This window comes from Engystomops pustulosus, chromosome 2 (assembly GCF_040894005.1).
Source record: "Engystomops pustulosus chromosome 2, aEngPut4.maternal, whole genome shotgun sequence".
In the NCBI taxonomy this organism is placed as follows: domain Eukaryota; kingdom Metazoa; phylum Chordata; class Amphibia; order Anura; family Leptodactylidae; genus Engystomops; species Engystomops pustulosus.
In genome coordinates, this window is record NC_092412.1 from 82,033,527 (window position 1) to 82,053,067 (window position 19,541).

Genomic DNA, 19,541 nt, shown 5'->3' on the forward strand with positions numbered 1-19,541 from the left:
ACACCCGCCTCCAACACCCACAACCAGAGATTCCTCCGATCATGGGTGTTAACCCCTTACATGCTGTGGTCACAATGTGGATCCAACCCTCAATGGCAGCCCTGGGGTCCATCGAGTGCGCTCTCAGTCCAACTCATCATGTAAAATATAAACTAAATCTACCATTTGTTCAGACAAAAATATACCTTGAGAATGCTATAGCTACACTGATGCAGAAACATATCTTGTTTAATCCCTGAACTGAGTGGTTTTGAAAAATTATAAAATTCAGGACCTTGGGAAAGCTGGGTGCCCTGGCTGAAGTACATAAACACGTTGGGGCAGGCTTTTGCACAGACATCTGTGTGTTTCATCAGAAGACATTTACAGTTCAGTGTGAGTATCAGCCGTGTGAAAATAGACCAGTCGCATGTATGTTTTACATCTGCACAATTTTTAAAATTGAGCAAAAACTTAAAAAAATTTAGCAATTTTTCTGCCACAAGCTTGGTTTTCTCCATTGCAATGCATCCATCTTCCCGTCTGTTTTTTCCTTGTGTTTGCCGGATTTATTTTCAGCATTTTTTAAACTTGTGCCGGCACTAAAATACACCTACTGTAAGCAGCTTACAGAGCACGGGCCGGCTGCCCAAGGCCAGCAATTCTACCTGCACATTGTTTATGTTTGGATAGTGGTGTGTGTTGCAGGGGATGTGTAGCCCAAGTCTGGAGACCTGGCACACATTGGGGCACATTTACTAAAAGCCGCGCCCCTTACTTTCCGCAAACATTACCAAGACCAATGACCAGCATTTTATTAACAAATAAAATGGTCAACGAGTGCATGTCTGCGTTTTTGTTTCAGCCTCAACATTTCCTATTTGTTAAAAGTGTGCTTTTATTCCTCTCGCAACTCTGTCGCCATGGTAGTGGTGCTGTCTAATTGACGGTGCTCATTACTAAGCGCTGGCCTTAGAGTTAGTGGTAATGAAAGGTACTATATAACATTTTTTTCTGTAAAACACTTTTTAATACAAAAACTTTGTCAGTGTATGTAATATGCTCTGTGGGTACTGGGGGAGTGCTAAAAATGGGTCTCCTGGTGACAGGTTCCCTTTAAAGGAATTCTACCATTTGATTTCATGCATTATGAACCAAATAAATTGAGAATGCAATAACTACACTGATGCAGAAACAAATCTTGTTTAATCCTTGTGCTGAGTGATTTCGCTGAAAAAACTATTACAAAATTATGATAATGTGAGAGGAGAAGCACCAAGCCCCAGCACAGAAGCGACACTGCTCCAGAGAATGATGTAATCATTGCATCATGCCCGACACTGCACCATCCCCCAGATGCTGTATGAGTGATCCAGCTGGACAGTTCAGAAAGGTCCTTAGAATGTGTTTATCAATGGCAGGTTGAAGCAATCCAGCTTTCCCAAGGTCCTGAATGTTATAAATGGTTTTTCCAGCAAAACCACTCAGCACAGGGATTAAACAAGATATGTTTCTGCATCAGTGTAGCTACAGAATCCTCAAGGTATGTTTGGTTCATAATGCATCAAATAAAGATGGTAGATTTCCTTTAAATATCCAAATCGGCAAAAATATGCAAATCTGCTCTGAATGATTCACCTTCCCTTTAGTGCCCTGGCGTGTGCCCATACAGCAGGTTACCGCCACATTTCGGGTATTGTTACACTCAGGAGAAATTGGCTATTAAAGTTTGTGGAGTGTTTTGGTATTTTATCCACTGAATGTGTACATTTTTTGAAAAAGTCGTTGATTTAGCCCAAATTTTAAACCATAAATGGGAATAGTTATTAAGAAAAAAGGAAATTAGGAAGATCACAAATCTGATTTAAGTCTTTATTTTTCTTTTTTAAAAGCCATTCCTCTTAAATAAGATCCTAAACATTCACCAGACTGTCACTGTATAAAAATGTACAGTGGCTTTATTGACATGTACATTCCATAAAGTTTACATCTGCAAAGATATGAGGCACACTCAGTATTGCACTTCATTAAAATTTCAGGCTCAAACATAACCCGGAAAGTTAAATGAAACTGCCTTTGTAATGTAGTAAATCTTATACGGGACAAACATTGATATCTTTATGTACTATGTACAGCATTTGTTACAACTTTTATACCTTGTTATGTATGTGCCCACCAAACGCAATGTCTCTTTCCTCTGTGCGGAGCACATTGCAGAGCTCTCCAGGACCAGAGAGTTCTATTAACAGTCTAGAAGATAAACATATATACTCCTCTGTCTCCACGAGATGCAGATATACGCGTACAGGGCTATTGGAAAGTCAGTGCTCATTACTGTAACTTTTCTTCTCATCATACATATACTGTATACATATATTTATATATCCTTGATACGATATGCTGTGTATCCAAGCATTTTATACACATCTGGTGCCTTGTCTGTGGCGCTCTATGTAATGACCACATGCAAGCACCTCACAAGTAGATATCAGTTTAAGAGAAAACATTGAGTTTGGTATGAAGATTATGAATTGTGAATACACAGCCGTATCTGGTGCCTCCTTCCCGTTCAACCTTGTTCGTAGACTCTTAAGTGGTCCCATCCTGACCGGATGCTGTCGTCCAGAACCTGCCTGGCGTGATGGACTGCTGTAGTCCATCTCAAAATTCACAGAGCAAAGATTAAAAAACAAAAACAGGAAAAGTAATATGGGCTCATTTTAAAAAGTGTGAGCATTTCTGCACACTCCACAGCCCAGGGCAAACTCTTCTCCAGTGGGTGGGTGGACCACATGAAGAGGGCACTCCGTTCCTTCAAGCTGTTTGCCTTTTGGACCTACAAAAGAAAAAAAAATAATCCATAAGTCATAATCCATCTTACCTACAAAATTGGCAATTATTCAGGGTCTTTAGCTGCAGGCACGAAAGCATTGGAGCAGAAAGTGAAAGTGACATCACTGTCCCCTGCTATCTCAATGGCCTTTTAGCACCAAGAGAAAACACTGAAGAGCTGCGCCACCGACCTGCAGGACAATGTGGAAGTTCTTCTTTAAGTATGCTGGTCATTCTCTGAAAGTCATCATGGCAAGCATTACAAAAATGTGTAGTTCCAAAACAGAAAAATACGGCCACCGAGCAGCAGTATCGACACTTGTATTCTAGGAAATCTGTACCATGTTTGGGACACATCTGTCACAAAGGAAAACAGAGAAGGGGCTTCAGTCACATAGATCTAATTTTACACTGTGTATATTCTTCGCGAGAATGTATGAGAATCACACCTGAGCCCTGGACACGTCGGAGCATGCACCACATATCAGCTCTCTTGGATCATAGTCATCTCCTTGGCCAGCCTCAGCATCACAGCGAGCCTCCCCACCAAAATATGCCTAAAAAAAGAAATTTGTATTTTTTGAACAGTCTTTAACATTAAGTCTGACATACATTCACTCATGCCAAAAATGTTACATATATTTACTGGAAAACGAGAACAAACTATCTTCCAAATAAAACTGCATTTTAGAAGGAATAACAAATAGATAACACATATGCCTGGATCTATGAGGTAGATTCTCTTTAACCCCTTCCCGACATTTGACGTAATAATACTGCATGGCGGGAGGTAGGTTCCCGCAATTTGCAGTATTATTACGTCATGCTTCTGGTACCGGCTCCTAAACGGAGCCGGTACCAGAAGCATGGGGTGCCAGCTGTATGTTACAGCTGGCACCCGTCTCTAGTACCCGCGATCGGAGTTCGTCTCGTGTGATCGCGGCGTGCAAGGGTCCCATGCGCCAAATCGGATACGCAGCTTCTTCGGGGAGTATCGGCAGCATGCTCAGTGTGTCACATAATACAGTGTAATACATCTGTATTACACTGTATTATGTGAAGAAGAGCTTGAACGAGCGAACAGAGGATCGCTTGTTCAAGCCAACCTGTTAAAGTTAAAAAAAAATGTTAAAAACACTTCATATATACATTTATTAATAAAAAGAATGAATTAAATAAAGTTAAAGTCCCCTAAACACAAACATTCCCTATACATATCTAATAAAGTAATAAAGCACAAAATCACCAGAAAACCCCCACATATTTGGTATCGCCATGTCCGTAACAATCTGTACAAAAACTCAGTAACATTACTGGACCCGCTCGGTGAACCCCGTAAAAAAAACAAAAAAAAACAAAAAAAAAACAAAAACTCGCCAAAAATGTCCAAAAAGTTATGTACGCCAAAAAGGTATGACTGAAAAGAACAACTCAACACGCAAAAAATAAGCCCTAAACCAGCTCTGTCAACCGAAAAATATTAGCGCTATATCTCCGTAAAGATGGCGATGCAAAAACAAATGAGATTTCCTCTATATTAGTTTTTCCAGTAAAATTGTAAAAATAAATGAAAAACTATATAAATGAGGTATCACCGTAATCGTAGTGATCTGTAGAATAAAGATATTTCAGTATTTTTAGTGTACGGTGTACGACCTCCAAAAAATACAAAAAGAAAGGAAACCAAAATTGACAATTTTTTTTTCCAAATTTTCACCAAATATCTGATTTCCTCATAAATAAATGCAAAACATACCACCAAAATTTTTCAACTAACATGAAGTACGATGTGTCATGAGAAAATAATTTTAAAATCACTTGGATACGTTAAAGCGTTCCAAAGTTATAACCATTTATAGTGTCAGAGGGCAGATTTGAAAAAATGGGCCGTGTCAGGAATGTGAAAAGTGGCTTCAGCGTTAAGGGGTTAATACGCTATGACTTCAGATGTTTGCGTTTCTGCAGATGGGCGGAGGTTACATTATGGGACCTCGTATGCCGCATATGATTGTTTCCCTTTGTTTTTAACCTCACTATTATGAGAGAGCGGTTTATAAAACTCAGGAAAAAACTAGGCCCATTTATCCGGCCTATTTGTACACTACCATATGCTTATTAACGTAATGTTACTGTATGTACACTGCTGATTCAATAAAATGAGTCTGCTAGTCTAGGGTGCAAATCTACAGCAGGCAACACCTAGTGTAAAATTAATCTGGACTGTAGCCTCTTATAGGCTCCAGGCTCTTGGGAAACTCCCCAAAAGTCATTTCTGAATGAAGGTCATTGTTAGTTTACTTTTGGTTGAAGGGGGTGGGGAGTTATCCATCTCATCTTTCCTGTCCACACAATAAACTACTGCCATGTTTCTCTTGTCACTGTACATGTGCTTAACATAAGTAGGTGGAGATGGGAAGGGTGAGGAATGCTGCCCCCTCCCATCTCCATAGGAGCAAGGTTGGACAAATGGAAATCTTGGCAGGAATAGGACCTGTTCTATGACTTGTAGCTCGGCCGCACATCACGGTCGCAGGGCATATTGGAAGTCAATGGTAGCTGTGAGCTAGTCACAGTTTGTGTGGTCAGGTCACGGCCTCCATATATGGTCTGCACAAGTCCCTAAAGAAATGAAATATAGAAACTGACTGTCCACAAATAACATACTATTGGAGTCTGATTTCTGGTTATGAGACACTCACTGGCAAGTACGTCACCTCTTCAAGGGGCAACAGGATAAAACATTGTGCATGAAGAGCTGCCTTTGAGGTAGGCCTCCCATCAAAATCAGGCTTTCTACAGCAACAGCTGAAAATCTTGAGGTACTTATGCACCCAAAATTCTCCCTGCATTAGGGTGACAATGCTGACCACTATGTTCACAAATTGTTGGATTATTTTATACTTGTAAATCATAAACTTGACTCCCTTCCAGGGTATCCCTGGAATAAAGTAGCCCCAATAAAGTAGCAAATCTGACAAACTAGGCAGTTGCTCTTCATTCCAACTGCTCCTGGAGGGCTATTGGAATATTTAATAAGCTAATGCCACCAACACACACCAGGATCTGATCATGGCAGCCATTACCTTTTTGCATTTATAGCAGACGTAATAGGCGTATCGGTTCATGGCATAACTGGCGGGGTCATTGTAAAAGCGTACTCCTGGCGTTGTGATTGCATCACTTTTGTGTAGTCCTTCATATTCCAGCCTCATCAAAGCCTTTCTTCTCACATCTTCATAAAGGTCCCTGATTGGGTCTAGAAGATCTTTTAACACTGAATGATTTATTTTGTTCTGCAAATAAAAGGAAGACTAATTACTTTCCATTCTGACATCAGATACATGAGTACATCAAGTAAAGCAGGTAAGTGAGACCATAATGACTAAAACTTGGAGAGAAATGGAGATAATTTGTGCAGTGCGTATGAAACATGTCCAGCGGTCACAAAACTGCTCTACTAATCTGCACTGAATGCGTGTTCTATTACGTGGGCACAAGACGACAAATGAAACTGTATTGTACAATTGTATAACTAACCTTGCAGATAGGACAGGACATAAAGCCAAAGGTTATCCTTGGTCCGAGCCATCTATTCTCCAAGACACGTCGACAACATTGCAAGTGGAACACGTGGCTGCAGTCCAGCTATAAACAAAGAAATTGGTAAACATTAAGACTTACACATTATCACAGCTTAGGGTCTCCAAAACTTACAGGAAATCTACCAACAAAATCCATCATGATAAACCAGGGACACTTACTCATAGATCCAGGCACTGTGACTGTGGTAATCATCTTATATTTGTTATCCTTCTAAAATCAACTTATAATTCCAGAAATAAACTTGAAGGTCTACGGGTATATAATTAGAGCCCTTCTGTACTGTAGCTTCACAGACTGTTACACTGAGTAGAGCAGGTCTCCCCTTCCTCTTCACTTCCTGCTGCTGCTAGATTACACAGGCAGAGGGGGGATGGAAATAGCAGGGTTGGTGGGAGGACAAAGATCATTGTAACAGCCCGTGTATCTGCAGGAAAGAGGGGCTCTCCGAACTGCCTCCGTAGTCTTTCAAGCTCATTAGAATAATTATAAAAATTGATTATAGAAGAGGCCATGGATAACAAATATAAGATTAGCAGTCACAGTGTATCTAAGAGTAAGTGTTCCTTGACTATCATGCTTGATTTTGATTTAATAGTTCTGCAACACTTTCTTGATATGTAAAGTGAAGCCTCCTGTCTTTTACCTCAACAGCCAGAGATTCCTGACCATAAAATGGCCGAAGATGGAGAGTCATGTGATCTTATCTGTCCATGAACAATTGCCAGTTAGAGATCACATGACCCTCCATCTGCGGCCATTGTATGCACAGGAATGTCTGGCTGATGAGGTAAAAGACAGGAGACTTCACTTTACATATCAAGAATGCGATGCATAACTAGTAATAGATGTATGTTGGTAAATTACCTCATATATGCCCCCCCCACACACACTAAAAAACATGGGGTACAGTGGCCAGTACTTTTCACTTTTACGGAGTCCGATAATGGAATAATAATGTTGAAGTATACACAGGTTCTAGCTCCACTACCAGTTTTGCTGCCCATCTATGACTAGAGTAAAGGCTATGCAGAATCCTGAGCCTTTGGGAAAGTTGGCTACCCTTAATGCCTCTGCTGCAGATATAATAAAATGTTAATCCCTGAAAAGGGCCAATACATTTGCTGGCTGTGCCCAAATAATTTCAGTAGAGCAATATGGCAACACAATGGACTGCAGCGATAGCCCTCATGTATATTATAAAAGTTGACTTCATTGCTAGTTTTTTTTTTTAGTTCAAGACCTAAAACTAATGAAAAAATTATAATAATTCAGTATTATGGACAAAACTAAACAAAACTCCCACAGTTCCAAAATATTGATAGCGGAGACTGTAATGATGCTGGATCATTTGCTCATACAGTTACTCTCATAAAACATACACTGTATTTTTGGGACTATAAGGCACAATTAAAATTATTTGATTTTCTCAGAAATCAAAGGTGCTCCTTATAGTCCAGTGCGCCTTATATATGAACCACACTTACAGACAACAGCTGCACAGGTCTGCCACCTGCTGGTCATTCATCTTTATAATCCGGTGCGCCTTATATATGAACCTAGATATTTTAGCAGGCATTTATTGATGGTGCGCCTTATAGTCCTAAAAATATGGTACAATAATTTTTGGACTAAGAAATTTTAACAAGATAAATAAAATAAAAAAATCTACCCGTGTTTTATAATGCGAAGATCAGATGGATCCAGCACTGCCAGACGCCACTGACCCAGCTGATAGAGCTCCACCAGATCTCCTAAAGATATGAGAGCCCCTGCACTTCTCTCTCCCTCCACCAACCATACAGACGTCAGTATTACTGCAGGCCACAGGGAACTTTTAATTAGTATCAAATATATTTTTCCTTTTTTATGGATCACTAAATCTGGGGTGCATCTTATTGTCTAAAAAAAAAAAAAAAATATGTGCATACCACTGAATAGAACTTCACTGGTACAAAATAAACAACCCCCTCCCCCCCCAAAAAAAAACAAAAGTGGGTAAATGGGTTTCAAAATTCACTCTGTGCACAATAAAAATAAGCAAGGCTGTGTAAAGCATTCTGGAGCATGAGATCAACCTGGATAGCAGGAGCTGCTGAGAGTGCTTCAGTAAAGCAGATCATGCACATGTCATCTGCATCCTGTTTGAGATTTGTTGCATTTTTATCACAGCCGTGTAGACAGGGTAAGCAATGGTCCTCATTCTTTACACCACCACATGGATGCCCACATGGATGGGTCTTGCTGCAAGCCGTCTTGGCATATTCCTGCAAACCAGAAACATCCATTAACAACTTAAAACTCCTACAGTACTAAAGTTTTTTTTTTTATTAAAAAAAAAGGGATATTTTACCAACCTGGCAATCTGCATCTGAGCATACACTGCCTACAGCCGACAACTCAGTCCCATTTCTAGAACCACAAAAACGGCACGTTTCAGAGCTGCTGCTTGTGGGCTTTCCTATATGAAACAAATAGAGTATATTGATATACTAATATGTACACATGGGTCTTTGGGTTGTATGGATGGTGGTTGGCTGCTAACCACAAGACATTTGGCCTGTACTGTAACTACAGCAATATATGAGGCTAATTGTTAAAATAAATCTTCAGGATTCAACATCATTTGATTAAAAGGCAAATATAAATGAAAAACAAAATCAGTACATTATACATTATCAGTACATCATTACAAAATGTAACCACAATCCTACCTGTTTGCTCTCGGAATTCAACCATTGCTTTCATAGTTTTTGAGTCTGCTAGCGCCATCAACCAGAATAACTTGGTTCTTCCACAGCCCTCGTGGAGATCAACTTTAATGGCTTCCTCCTCCTCTTTAAATACCTGTAAAAATAAAACATCTGATGTATGCAACTGTTCACGGTTATTACAAAAAACGCTATTTGGTGCATTACTCTGTTAGGATGAAGAGTCAGAAGAGAATAATTACTGCACGAAACCTTTTCAATATGGAGAGATAAGAGATTGTCCAATTTCTTTAATGATGATCATGCGGGTATCTTTTTCTTTACACTGAGGCCACTGTAATCCCGCACAATCTCACAAAATAGAGAACTAGAAGCAGCATGTGGTCAGGTTTACCTGCCGTTGATGGGATTTTGTTCGTCGATGGAGGTGGAGAAAGCGGTCACAGTCTGTGCACAGATTCCCACAAGCATTGCACAGAATGATAGCTGCAGTTTCACCATCATCGTGGTTATCACACATGGGCTGAAGAAGAAGAAGAAGAAGAAAAAAAAAAAAAAAGAAAGTTGATACAGAATTTTGCCCAAGTCTAATATATCAAGTATGGGCAGGAGACATGTTCTACATTACATGGTTGACCAATTTTGCCAAAATCTGAGGGATTTGACAAAAAATAAAGTAGATGTCAACCTCCAGTTTGTTGTCTATGTGAGAATATGCACCCAATATGTAAGAAAAAAAAAAAAATACTAACAAAACAAAACAAAAATTTATCAGTTCAGATTCCTTTCTCAAAATAAAGTAGTTAAGGATATTGGGTATTTAAGCCATTACAAGACATCTGCATTGTGTGCACAAGGGTCACAAGGTTACCATTTGTTTTTGCTGCCCATCTTTCCCCATCCACCTTCCAGAAGATAACCGGTCCACATGGTCTTGATCCAGTACACAGAGTGATGCTACAGCCAGCCACAGCTAAAAAGACACAATATTATTTTTATCATGTGGAGGAAAAAAAAAAAGTGCCTGGAAGTCATTGAATGAGAAAAAACCTCCTGGTTCTACCAATGACTTCTGACACTTGGTCGTCAGTGGCCATAGGTGAAGACCTTTGGCACAGTTCCTGCCACTAGGAGACAGAACCCAAGTGTATTATTTACCTACCAGTATCCTAAACCTGGATTGAATTCTATTACATTATAATGGGGTAGGAACCCTAATCTACAGCACCCACTACCATTTGATAAGCAACCATGCATCTGAAAATATTTTGAATAAATGCAGCCACAGGTATGTCCCGATCTATACACTGAAAGTCACACTAGGACACAACTTACCCTGGTGGTTGCGATACACCTCACGGGCGAACGATACTCTTCTTCCATTTTTGTCAGTGCAATGATTGTCTCTGCAATTGCATTTTTGGTGACACGGGACCAGGCCTCAGACAAGTGCCCCTGTAATAATGTTAAGCAAAAAACCTGCTGCTTACTTACTGTTGAAACGATTACATAATAATAAAAAAAAAAAAATCTCATTAAGCTACCACGAGGGCACAAAGATGGGTTCTAAAAGGTTTTATACAAACTAAATAAAAAAAAAAGTACTGTATATACTCGAGTATAAGCCGACCCGAGTATAAGCCGAGACCACAAAAAAACGGGAAAACCTATTGACTCTAGTATAAGCCGAGGGTGTAATATCCAGCCTGCCCCCCCCCTCATGTCTACAGCCAGCCTGCCCCCCCCCCTCATGTCTACAGCCAGCCTGCCCCCCCCCCTCATGTCTACAGCCAGCCTGCCCCCCCCCCTCATGTCTACAGCCAGCCTGCCCCCCCCCCTCATGTCTACAGCCAGCCTGCCCCCCCCCCTCATGTCTACAGCCAGCCTGCCCCCCCCCCTCATGTCTACAGCCAGCCTGCCCCCCCCTCATGTCTACAGCCAGCCTGCCCCCCCCCTCATGTCTACAGCCAGCCTGCCCCCCCCTCATGTCTACAGCCAGCCTGCCCCCCCCTCATGTCTACAGCCAGCCTGCCCCCCCCTCATGTCTACAGCCAGCCTGCCCCCCCCTCATGTCTACAGCCAGCCTGCCCCCCCCTCATGTCTACAGCCAGCCTGCCCCCCCCTCATGTCTACAGCCTGCCCTCCCCCCTCATGAGTATTAAAATTTTTTTTTTAAAATTGACTCGTGTATAAGCCGAGGTTTTTCAGCACATTTTTGTGCTGAAAAACTCTGCTTATACACAAGTATATACGATATAACATTTTGCAGATCCCCCTTTGAAATAGGGCAACAGTCATTTCTCACGTTCTTTTCCATTGTCTTACAAATAAATATTGTTCCATACTTACAGCTGCCATGTCTTTGATTAGTTTAATGATGATTTCTGAAATCTGAGTTGGTGTTGAGCCCTTCATCCACCAGTGACTTTCACCTCTTCTTAGGTAACTGTACAGATAGAAAAAAGCTTATATAAAAAAGTGCATTCAGCACAGGAGCCATCCAGTCACGTATGTTCAATAGATATAGTATTAGATTATAGATATCAATTAGATATAGTATTCAATAGATATAGTATTATTGCAGAACATGACCAGAACGGTTAATTACTAATCCATGTAACAAATGCAGCCGCTTCCCTTGCCATCTAGTTTGTCAGTAACACAGATATTGGCAGCAGAGCATGTGGCCTAGAGGTGTCAGGTGTAAAAATTTCAGTCTGACTGTACCTGGAGTTAAAAATCATTGGTAAAGTGACAGTCGTGACTCCTTTTCCAGCACTCATTCCTGCTGTGCCAGTAATGGGTGTCCCCTTTGCCTTCAGCTGAACTGTAAGTGCCTTAGCAATGCAACCCAAGAACATATCCAAGATGCCGAGCTTGTTCCAGTCCCCTTTCTCCGTTGAATGAATAATATCACTGATGTCAGCAGGCGGGAGAGATTTTACTCCTATGATACTAGCAAGACGAGACGGAGTCACTTCAGGTAAAACACGACGAAGCAATGACGTTACCTGTAAACCAAACAAAAAATACAACTCAGAAACCAGTGACTGCACAGTTCTTAGGGACTTTTCAGACCGTGTTTTGCTGGTTAAGGAATGTATCACCATTTTTTTTGTTTAAATTCTTTACTTAAATCCTTGCAGTAACACGTATCAACAACTTTTCTTTGCATCCCATTTCGTTTGGCCTCATTCACATGGCCGCATGCTCGCCCAGACTAGATCCCGGGTGTAAGCACTGCTAAGTGGAGAAGAGAAGGGGAGTGAGCTCTTCTTAACCTTCCCCTCTCCATTGAAAGCCAAAGCACATGAGGCAAAACATAGGACATGTCCTATATTTTGTGCTGCAGCCGGACACCAAGTGCTTTTCGCACAATGACAAGGTGCCATAGAACTCTATGGGAGATGTGATCTGGCTGCAAATTTATTAATTTTTTAAAAATTAAATGTGTTCCTTTAAGGGGGTACTCCCAAAAAGTAAAAATTCTTAAATATACTCTAATAAAAAATAACATTCTCTAATTCACGGTTATTAACAAAAATACAGAATTTCACAGATATAATTCTAAACTCCAAACAGTCCTGCTGTATAACATTTTGGTTGTCCCTAGATCCAACTGTAAATCTTCTGATTATGCTTGGATTCATCTCATAAATAGTTTCTCTTGTCTGCACACTGCAGTGCTCTCTGCCTCCTGCTCCCACATTACAATACCAGCTTAGACACAGGCACCTCCTGCCGGCAATCAGTAGTACTCTGCTAGCTACAGGCAAGATGACCAGAGCCGACTCTGTTTTATTGATTAGGTTAGTTGGCAGAGGTCAGCGTGTCATGGTGTGTTATATCCATCTCATGGATCTCATCATCTCATCTGTGATCTGCCACATCTCTCTTTTTCTCTGTGTCAGATACAAGTGAATGTTCAGAAGCTAAATAAAATTTTAGATAAGCCCTGTACCCAGATAAAGTAAGCAGATTGTCAGCATACAGCAGCTCATAGCACAGAGGAATCATGAAGTGTCTGCTTAGAGTTCCACCACACACTCTGGAATATTACACGAACCATCACAGAGTTACAGGAACTAAAACAGTAATAAAACTTAATAAAATTGTAAAGTAAGGGGGTAAAAAAATAAATAAATTATCTTTATTGGGTAAACAGCACTAGGGGTTTAACATTTTTGAATTTACTTTCATGGACGAACCCCTTTAATGTATGCAGCTAGTTACATGACCATGTTTTCAAAGGACCCATGTGTCCCTCCAAATTATACGGAGTGTGAATACAAGAGTGTTCTTTCGGCCTCCATTGGGACTTTTTAATACACACTGTTCTATTTCATACAGAGGTATCAATTAATGAAATACAATGCATATGTACTGCAAATCATTTTTTTTTTTTAGAAATATCTATTGAAGTATTTTTTTTTATTGGAATGTAACAGATCAATCCCTGTTCTTTATATTTAACAAAAATATACAATAAAAAAAAAAAAAAATAATCTATATAGTGGATACTATATGCAACCAAAGAAAAGGTGAACTAAATTATATAAATATCAAAATTAGATATTAATTACAGATCTCTCTCTCATACAAGCCGCTTCCATCATAAACATTTAATAAAATGTGTCACAGTACTTGGGACAGGGACTCACCTGTCGCTGTACTCTCGGGGAAGCTGTGTGTAAAAGATGGAACAGATCTTGCAGTAATGTCAGCTGCTGAGCCAAGTACTGCCTGCCAACATTAGATCCACTTAATGCAAGCACCATAGAAAGGAGTTCGAAACAGTAAGCATCAGAGGAGGCATCTTCATCATTTGGTTGGGAGTTTGCATTTTCTTTGCTGGAGATGGCATGCTCCCACTCTTCACGCACACGTGTTGCCTCCATCCTGATGGCTTGGACTATGTGGGCACACACCTAGAAACACAGGATTTATATATAAAAAACTAATCCTAATAATACTGATACGAATACTAGTACTGTACTACTAAAAATAATACTAGTAATGATTATTGAAAACTGAGTTTTCCCCCACAAACCTGCTTTTGTAAGTTGGTGAGTTTACTTCTGCTGAAGATAATTCCAACCATGTGTTCCTTAAGGTCAGCATCCGATGTTGCCTAGTAATAAAAATATACAATTTCATGAAACACAACATTGCAGTGGTCACCCATAATTCTATCTGGCATGGTCAATGGCCAGATTAAAAATAAAAAGAATCATAACCCACCTGATAAAGCCATTTAACTAACATGACAGGTGAAGCCAGTAAGTGGCCTCATGGGACACACGCTGAGGCCAGGGATTAGTTGCAGGAGTTATTGCACTAGTCATGAGTTTGGCACTTTTGCAAACTCCTTAAATGGTAGCACAGCGTTGGCCGTTCTTAGGTCATTTGTAAAACCTATAGCAGGAGCCCTTACAAAACCCAACTTTTGTTTACACAGATGAATTCTAGTTGACCTCTCTCCTGTGTATATGACTAACACGCTTTAAAATATGAGCAAATGTCCAGTGAAATGGCATTCATTCTCTGCATATCAAGCAGTTTTTTTTATAGGTAGAGTTTTGCATTGTACCCCCCTTCCCTCAAGTTTTATGGTAACTAAACTATAGAGGTTTGTTTGTTCTTTCCAGTGGCTATTAATAATAGAACTAGGATTATGAATTAAGTAAGCAGCAATGTGGTCATACAAGATTTTGCAGCACATGTACCTTTTCTTCCCCTTCAGGTGAGGACAAGAGAGCCTTCTCCTCTTGCTCAGGTGTGGGTTCAGCATCTCCAGAAATCAGCTTGCCAAATACCTGCACAAAAAAAAAAAAATATTATACAGCCTTTGTACTTTCAGTCTTAAAATGACAAGTCATACCATCACTTTAGCTGTAGCACACAGAACGACAAACCTAATGCACTTTGAAAGTGTAGATTCCGATCTTTAAACTACCATCAAAAGCATGGTTGTAGGTAATACAGACCAGTCCAGCCTCTAAAAGGGGCTCTCCTCAGCCAGAAAGGGACTCTGATCATTTACATATGGCTTTGGAGACAATTTCTATTGGCATATGTGTGAGATTTCATAAAAGAAAAATGACAGAAAGGATATTTTATACCCTACCAGAGAACTACTCGCTTTAGTGGTGTAAAAGCTGGTGAGCGGATTATGGGTTTATGTCAAAAGAGCATATGACAGCCACTAGTCTCTATTAAGCCAAAATGGCACAAAAATTGTGGCACATGGGCATTAGAATCAGTAAAGAAATACATTGGATGTATTGATTATGGGGACGTTTTTTGGAAATACTGCACTGTCCCTCTTTCAGTAATGACATTAAATATGCCCATAAATATCACCAACAAGGAGCATAAAGCCCTTATATACTTGTATACAAAGCATGACTTCTTCACCTTCATGTTATGTGACATGTAGGTTACAATTTCACAGTGTAATAGAATAGCTTTCTCTTCCCAACACTAACCTGTGAAGTTATAAGTCTAAACACTCGCAGTGTCTCAGATTCACAATTCCTCTGCTGGGCCACACTGGCAGAAATTTGTCCAGCTATTTTAATAGACTCTCCATCTTTCCAGCCAAGTACTTTAACTTGCCGCACTCTCAGAGTGTTTTCAGGGCCTTTCATTTCGATCTTCAGAATGTGATTATCCCCTCCGGGCAGCTCACTTGTTAACCATCCAATATGTCTAGAGTCCAAGTCAGCCTTGTAATAAAAGAATATGCAGTGTCACGCCATTAAATCTTTACCCCTGTACGGTCTGATCCCCTTTCTGATGAAAAGTTGTGTTATAAAAGATTAATAAGCACAATTACCTGTTTAACCCGACACAAGTCTTCCACAGTCTTGCCACATAAGAATGTCATTGATGTGACTTTATTCTGAAAAATAAGGGCAAACATAATGACAATTACATGCAGTTTAATCTTTGATAGTAAACACAGACTTGTCCAAAAAGGTTAATACATCTGTATAATTTTTTTAATGTATAAATAAGGAAAAAAAAAAAAAAAACACAGTAAAACGATAAATACCCCTAAGTCACGGGAGTTGTCTACATGGACTGAAACATAGCGTGCATTTATGCCCTTGACACAATTTATTGTGATGCTCTTTGTTTTATTTTTATCTTCATCTCCAGATTCCCAAAACGTTTCAGTAGATCCGTCTGTTAAGCTTCCAATCATGGCTGGTCTGCTGGATGTCTTAATGTCTACAATGCTTGTCATGTCCTTAAGGGCAGTAACTAAACACAATTCCTGCAAGGAAAAGATATGAAATTCATATTCATTCATTACTATATCAGAAGTCGTCTATACTATGCAGATACAAAACATCCATCACAGAACACAACATGGGCTAACCTGGTTCATTGCTTCAAAGCCGGACTGCACACTGATATTAAAGCTCTCTTCACTATCTCCATCATCAGACTTGGAAAGGATATTGTTGATGTGATGGAACACATTGCTCTGGTGAAGAAACTGGTGGTCCGACTGCTTAAACTTAAGGCTCCAGCACCTGGAAGAAAATAGTTCAGTATTATTGTGGGCAAAATATTGTGCCAGATCCCAAGCACCTAATATAATATCTTATCAAGGGCTCCCAATTCTGATCAGTAATTCTAATATTTCTAGAGCAGAAAATGAAGTTGTGATATCATTTCATCTAATGTTAAAGATTCTACATTCCAACCACGGATAGTCACCTTAAAGCCATCTGCTGTAAAGCGCTGCCACCAGGAAGAGACATCATTAAATCAGAAATGGTTTGAAGAAGACGATGAAATGTGTCGGGTAACGGGTGTGCTGCTTCACCAGCTATCACTATGTCTGACAGAGGGTGTTCACAAACTCGAGTATCTTTTTCCTTAAAAGAGAAATTTGGAATAGATGGTTCCTTGTAAGTGGTGGATGAGAGCACCTCTCCAGCTTTATAAGCACACAATGGTAATGGCAGCAACTCCAACATTTCAGTGAACAAAATATTTCTGTTAAAAGTAATAAGGCATAGTTAAGAATGCCAGTACATACCTGCTCTGCATTTTCTTTATTTGCCTTATTTTCCTCATCCTCTTCCTCCTCTGGCTCCATAGGAGCAGGTGTAAGAGATGCCACAAAGTGCCATAATATGTCATGAAGAGATGTTGTCTGGATTACATTGCACAGCAGCCAATTGAAAGCCTATGAAATTTATACAAGTCACTGAATAAATCCTATATTTATACCATATAAATAAGTATACATAGAAATAACTGCCATTACAAGCAAAGAATATTCCGCCTGCGTTGGCCACATACCTCCATTGCAAAAACACGGCAAGCAGACTTCCTCAGTGCTTGCTTCATGGCAATTTCTAGACCTTCTAGATCATGATGTTGAATAACAAAAGCCAAGACGGGCCACTGGAAATTCCTCTCTCCCTTTGAGAGGGAACTGTGGGCAGATATTAAGCGGGATAGTTCTGGCGATGGGTGTCTCAGCAATGAGGAACCAACTTCTACGACAAAATAAAAACAATCAGGCCCTATGATATACAATCCAAAGTGTTGATATTTTCAGAAAAACCAAAAAAATAAAACCGACAGATGTCAGTAGAAATGTGATTTTACCGGCATCACCACTGTTGACTCTGCGCCTGGGAATAGCCTTCACTCGTGGCTGCAGGACAGAATGCTGCTTATCATATTCAGAGGCCACAACAGAGTAGGACCTCTGGAAGACTGTGCGTTTAGCAGAGTCTGTATCAGTAATGGGACTCGTTTCAAGGCTAAAATTTAAAGAAAAAAGGATTTTTAGACCATGTTTGGCATTTTAAAACTTTTCTAAACACTTAGAACTGAAAGCTGAACACTGCTGCCAGGAAGGGCTTCACAACATTGCACTTAATGCACTGTACATACCTGGGAGGCATCGATTTCATGTTGTTCTCTGGTTCCTCAAAAACATTTGGGCATGCATCAGGAGTTACTGATATGTAAGGTGCGGGTACTGAAGTAGAGCGGAGATATCTCATTTCATCCTGGAAAAGATTGTCATCCTGATAGCCAACAAAGTTCTCGTGGTGATGTCTGCAAAACAGAAGCAGAATATTTTCTTACCTCAAATTTAAACTTTAAGGAGGTTCCCTTTAAGGAGTAGTAGCTGCTCTCTCACTCTCCAAGGCTCCATGCACACAAATGTATACTCACCCAGGCCGTAGCAAAGTACTAGGCCCTTCACAGAAAGGGGCAGCGTAATCATAAAATTTATTTATATCAAGGACAGTAGAAAACCCCATCTCTGCCCCTTCCCCCGGTTTCCATTTCCTAAATACAGAGCCGAATCTGCCATGAGGCAGGGTTAAGTCTCAGGTGGCAGTTTGCGGACTCCTTTTAGGAGCGGCATTCTGTCGCCGGTAGCAGGGTCTTGCCAATAGGAGGACAATATAATATATATATATATATATATATATATATATATATATACATACATGCTCCATTATACTGTAAGTGACTGTGGTATTTTTAAGTGCATAGTATGGAGTTGTGCTGCATGGGAGTTGAATTCAGCAGAGAAAATCCATGGGTGGGAGAAATGCTTCCTGATGGAGCAGATAGCCACCTGTAAGGTACTAGATGTCACCAATGTCTGTGTCTAATGACTGACTACTCGTGTGTAAGGTAGCATCTCTGGCACGTGCAGGGTGTGGGGAGTTGCCAGCATTTTAAAGTTTTAAAACTTCAAAACTGTAAAGCTGTCCATGTGCCAAGTAGTAGGAACCATGGCCACATGTAGACTGCACCATGACCAATACCTACAAGAATGAGACTGAAAGCCTTCTATGCCACCTTAGTAAAAGTAGCTAGACCCAATAAGGAACACAAATTCACTCCTTCCATCCTCTTACTTCTAAAAGTAAATTCCCTGCAAATCATTGGAACCAAACTGAGTGCAGGGCTTGAAGGTTCTAGTGACAGTCACATTACACAAATAACCTATTAACAGAGCCCATTATACAAATGTGCTTTGCATTTGACATCCTCAGTGTTATACCTTAATCTAGGGCACAGTGAACACAGCCACACACTGAAAATTTATAAGCTATAATGTTATATTTACCTTGCAAGAGTCTGCAAGTAGAGGCATTGGATTTTGGGAGGCAGGTCCTCAGAAATCCCCTCTTTAACGCTTGGGAGTTGTGACAGTAAAGGCTTTGGAGGATGGTAGCAAAGAATACTTGGCTCTGCTGCACTACTCAAGGACAGCAGAAAGAGTGCATTAGCTTTTATGACTTGATGGGCCTCCATGGTGGGTAATGCACGGGGTGTCTTGACCTGCACTGGTTTTCGCCGAGATTGTTTAACCTGTAAATATTAAAGATCAGATTTCCCTTTTATCAATATTAATGTGATTTT

General features: G+C 40.2%; 1 protein-coding gene across 22 annotated transcripts in view; it reads right to left on the reverse strand.

Annotated features, from left to right (window-relative positions):
* Positions 1–1,837: 1,837 nt before the first annotated feature.
* MYCBP2 (MYC binding protein 2) overlaps positions 1,838–19,541 on the reverse strand; it is a 119,635-nt gene continuing 101,931 nt past the window's right edge. For 19 of the 22 annotated variants that reach the window (XM_072135394.1, XM_072135376.1, XM_072135395.1 and 16 more), the window contains 26 exons: positions 19,246–19,490; positions 18,048–18,215; positions 17,757–17,914; positions 17,445–17,644; positions 17,179–17,328; positions 16,854–17,014; positions 16,510–16,666; positions 16,180–16,404; positions 15,961–16,026; positions 15,611–15,850; positions 14,849–14,938; positions 14,173–14,253; positions 13,784–14,050; positions 11,850–12,133; positions 11,472–11,568; positions 10,458–10,577; positions 9,994–10,095; positions 9,517–9,645; positions 9,126–9,258; positions 8,769–8,872; positions 8,490–8,678; positions 6,349–6,456; positions 5,895–6,104; positions 3,261–3,368; positions 3,003–3,168; positions 1,838–2,815 (listed from right to left, as the gene is read on the reverse strand). In XM_072135394.1, the coding sequence (XP_071991495.1) occupies positions 2,700–2,815; positions 3,003–3,168; positions 3,261–3,368; positions 5,895–6,104; positions 6,349–6,456; positions 8,490–8,678; positions 8,769–8,872; positions 9,126–9,258; positions 9,517–9,645; positions 9,994–10,095; positions 10,458–10,577; positions 11,472–11,568; positions 11,850–12,133; positions 13,784–14,050; positions 14,173–14,253; positions 14,849–14,938; positions 15,611–15,850; positions 15,961–16,026; positions 16,180–16,404; positions 16,510–16,666; positions 16,854–17,014; positions 17,179–17,328; positions 17,445–17,644; positions 17,757–17,914; positions 18,048–18,215; positions 19,246–19,490 (4,074 nt within the window). In that variant the 3' untranslated portion in view covers positions 1,838–2,699. The remainder of the gene's footprint in view (positions 2,816–3,002; positions 3,169–3,260; positions 3,369–5,894; positions 6,105–6,348; positions 6,457–8,489; positions 8,679–8,768; positions 8,873–9,125; positions 9,259–9,516; positions 9,646–9,993; positions 10,096–10,457; positions 10,578–11,471; positions 11,569–11,849; positions 12,134–13,783; positions 14,051–14,172; positions 14,254–14,848; positions 14,939–15,610; positions 15,851–15,960; positions 16,027–16,179; positions 16,405–16,509; positions 16,667–16,853; positions 17,015–17,178; positions 17,329–17,444; positions 17,645–17,756; positions 17,915–18,047; positions 18,216–19,245; positions 19,491–19,541) is intronic. The other 3 variants (XM_072135393.1, XM_072135383.1, XM_072135374.1) reach the window with 1 other exon arrangement.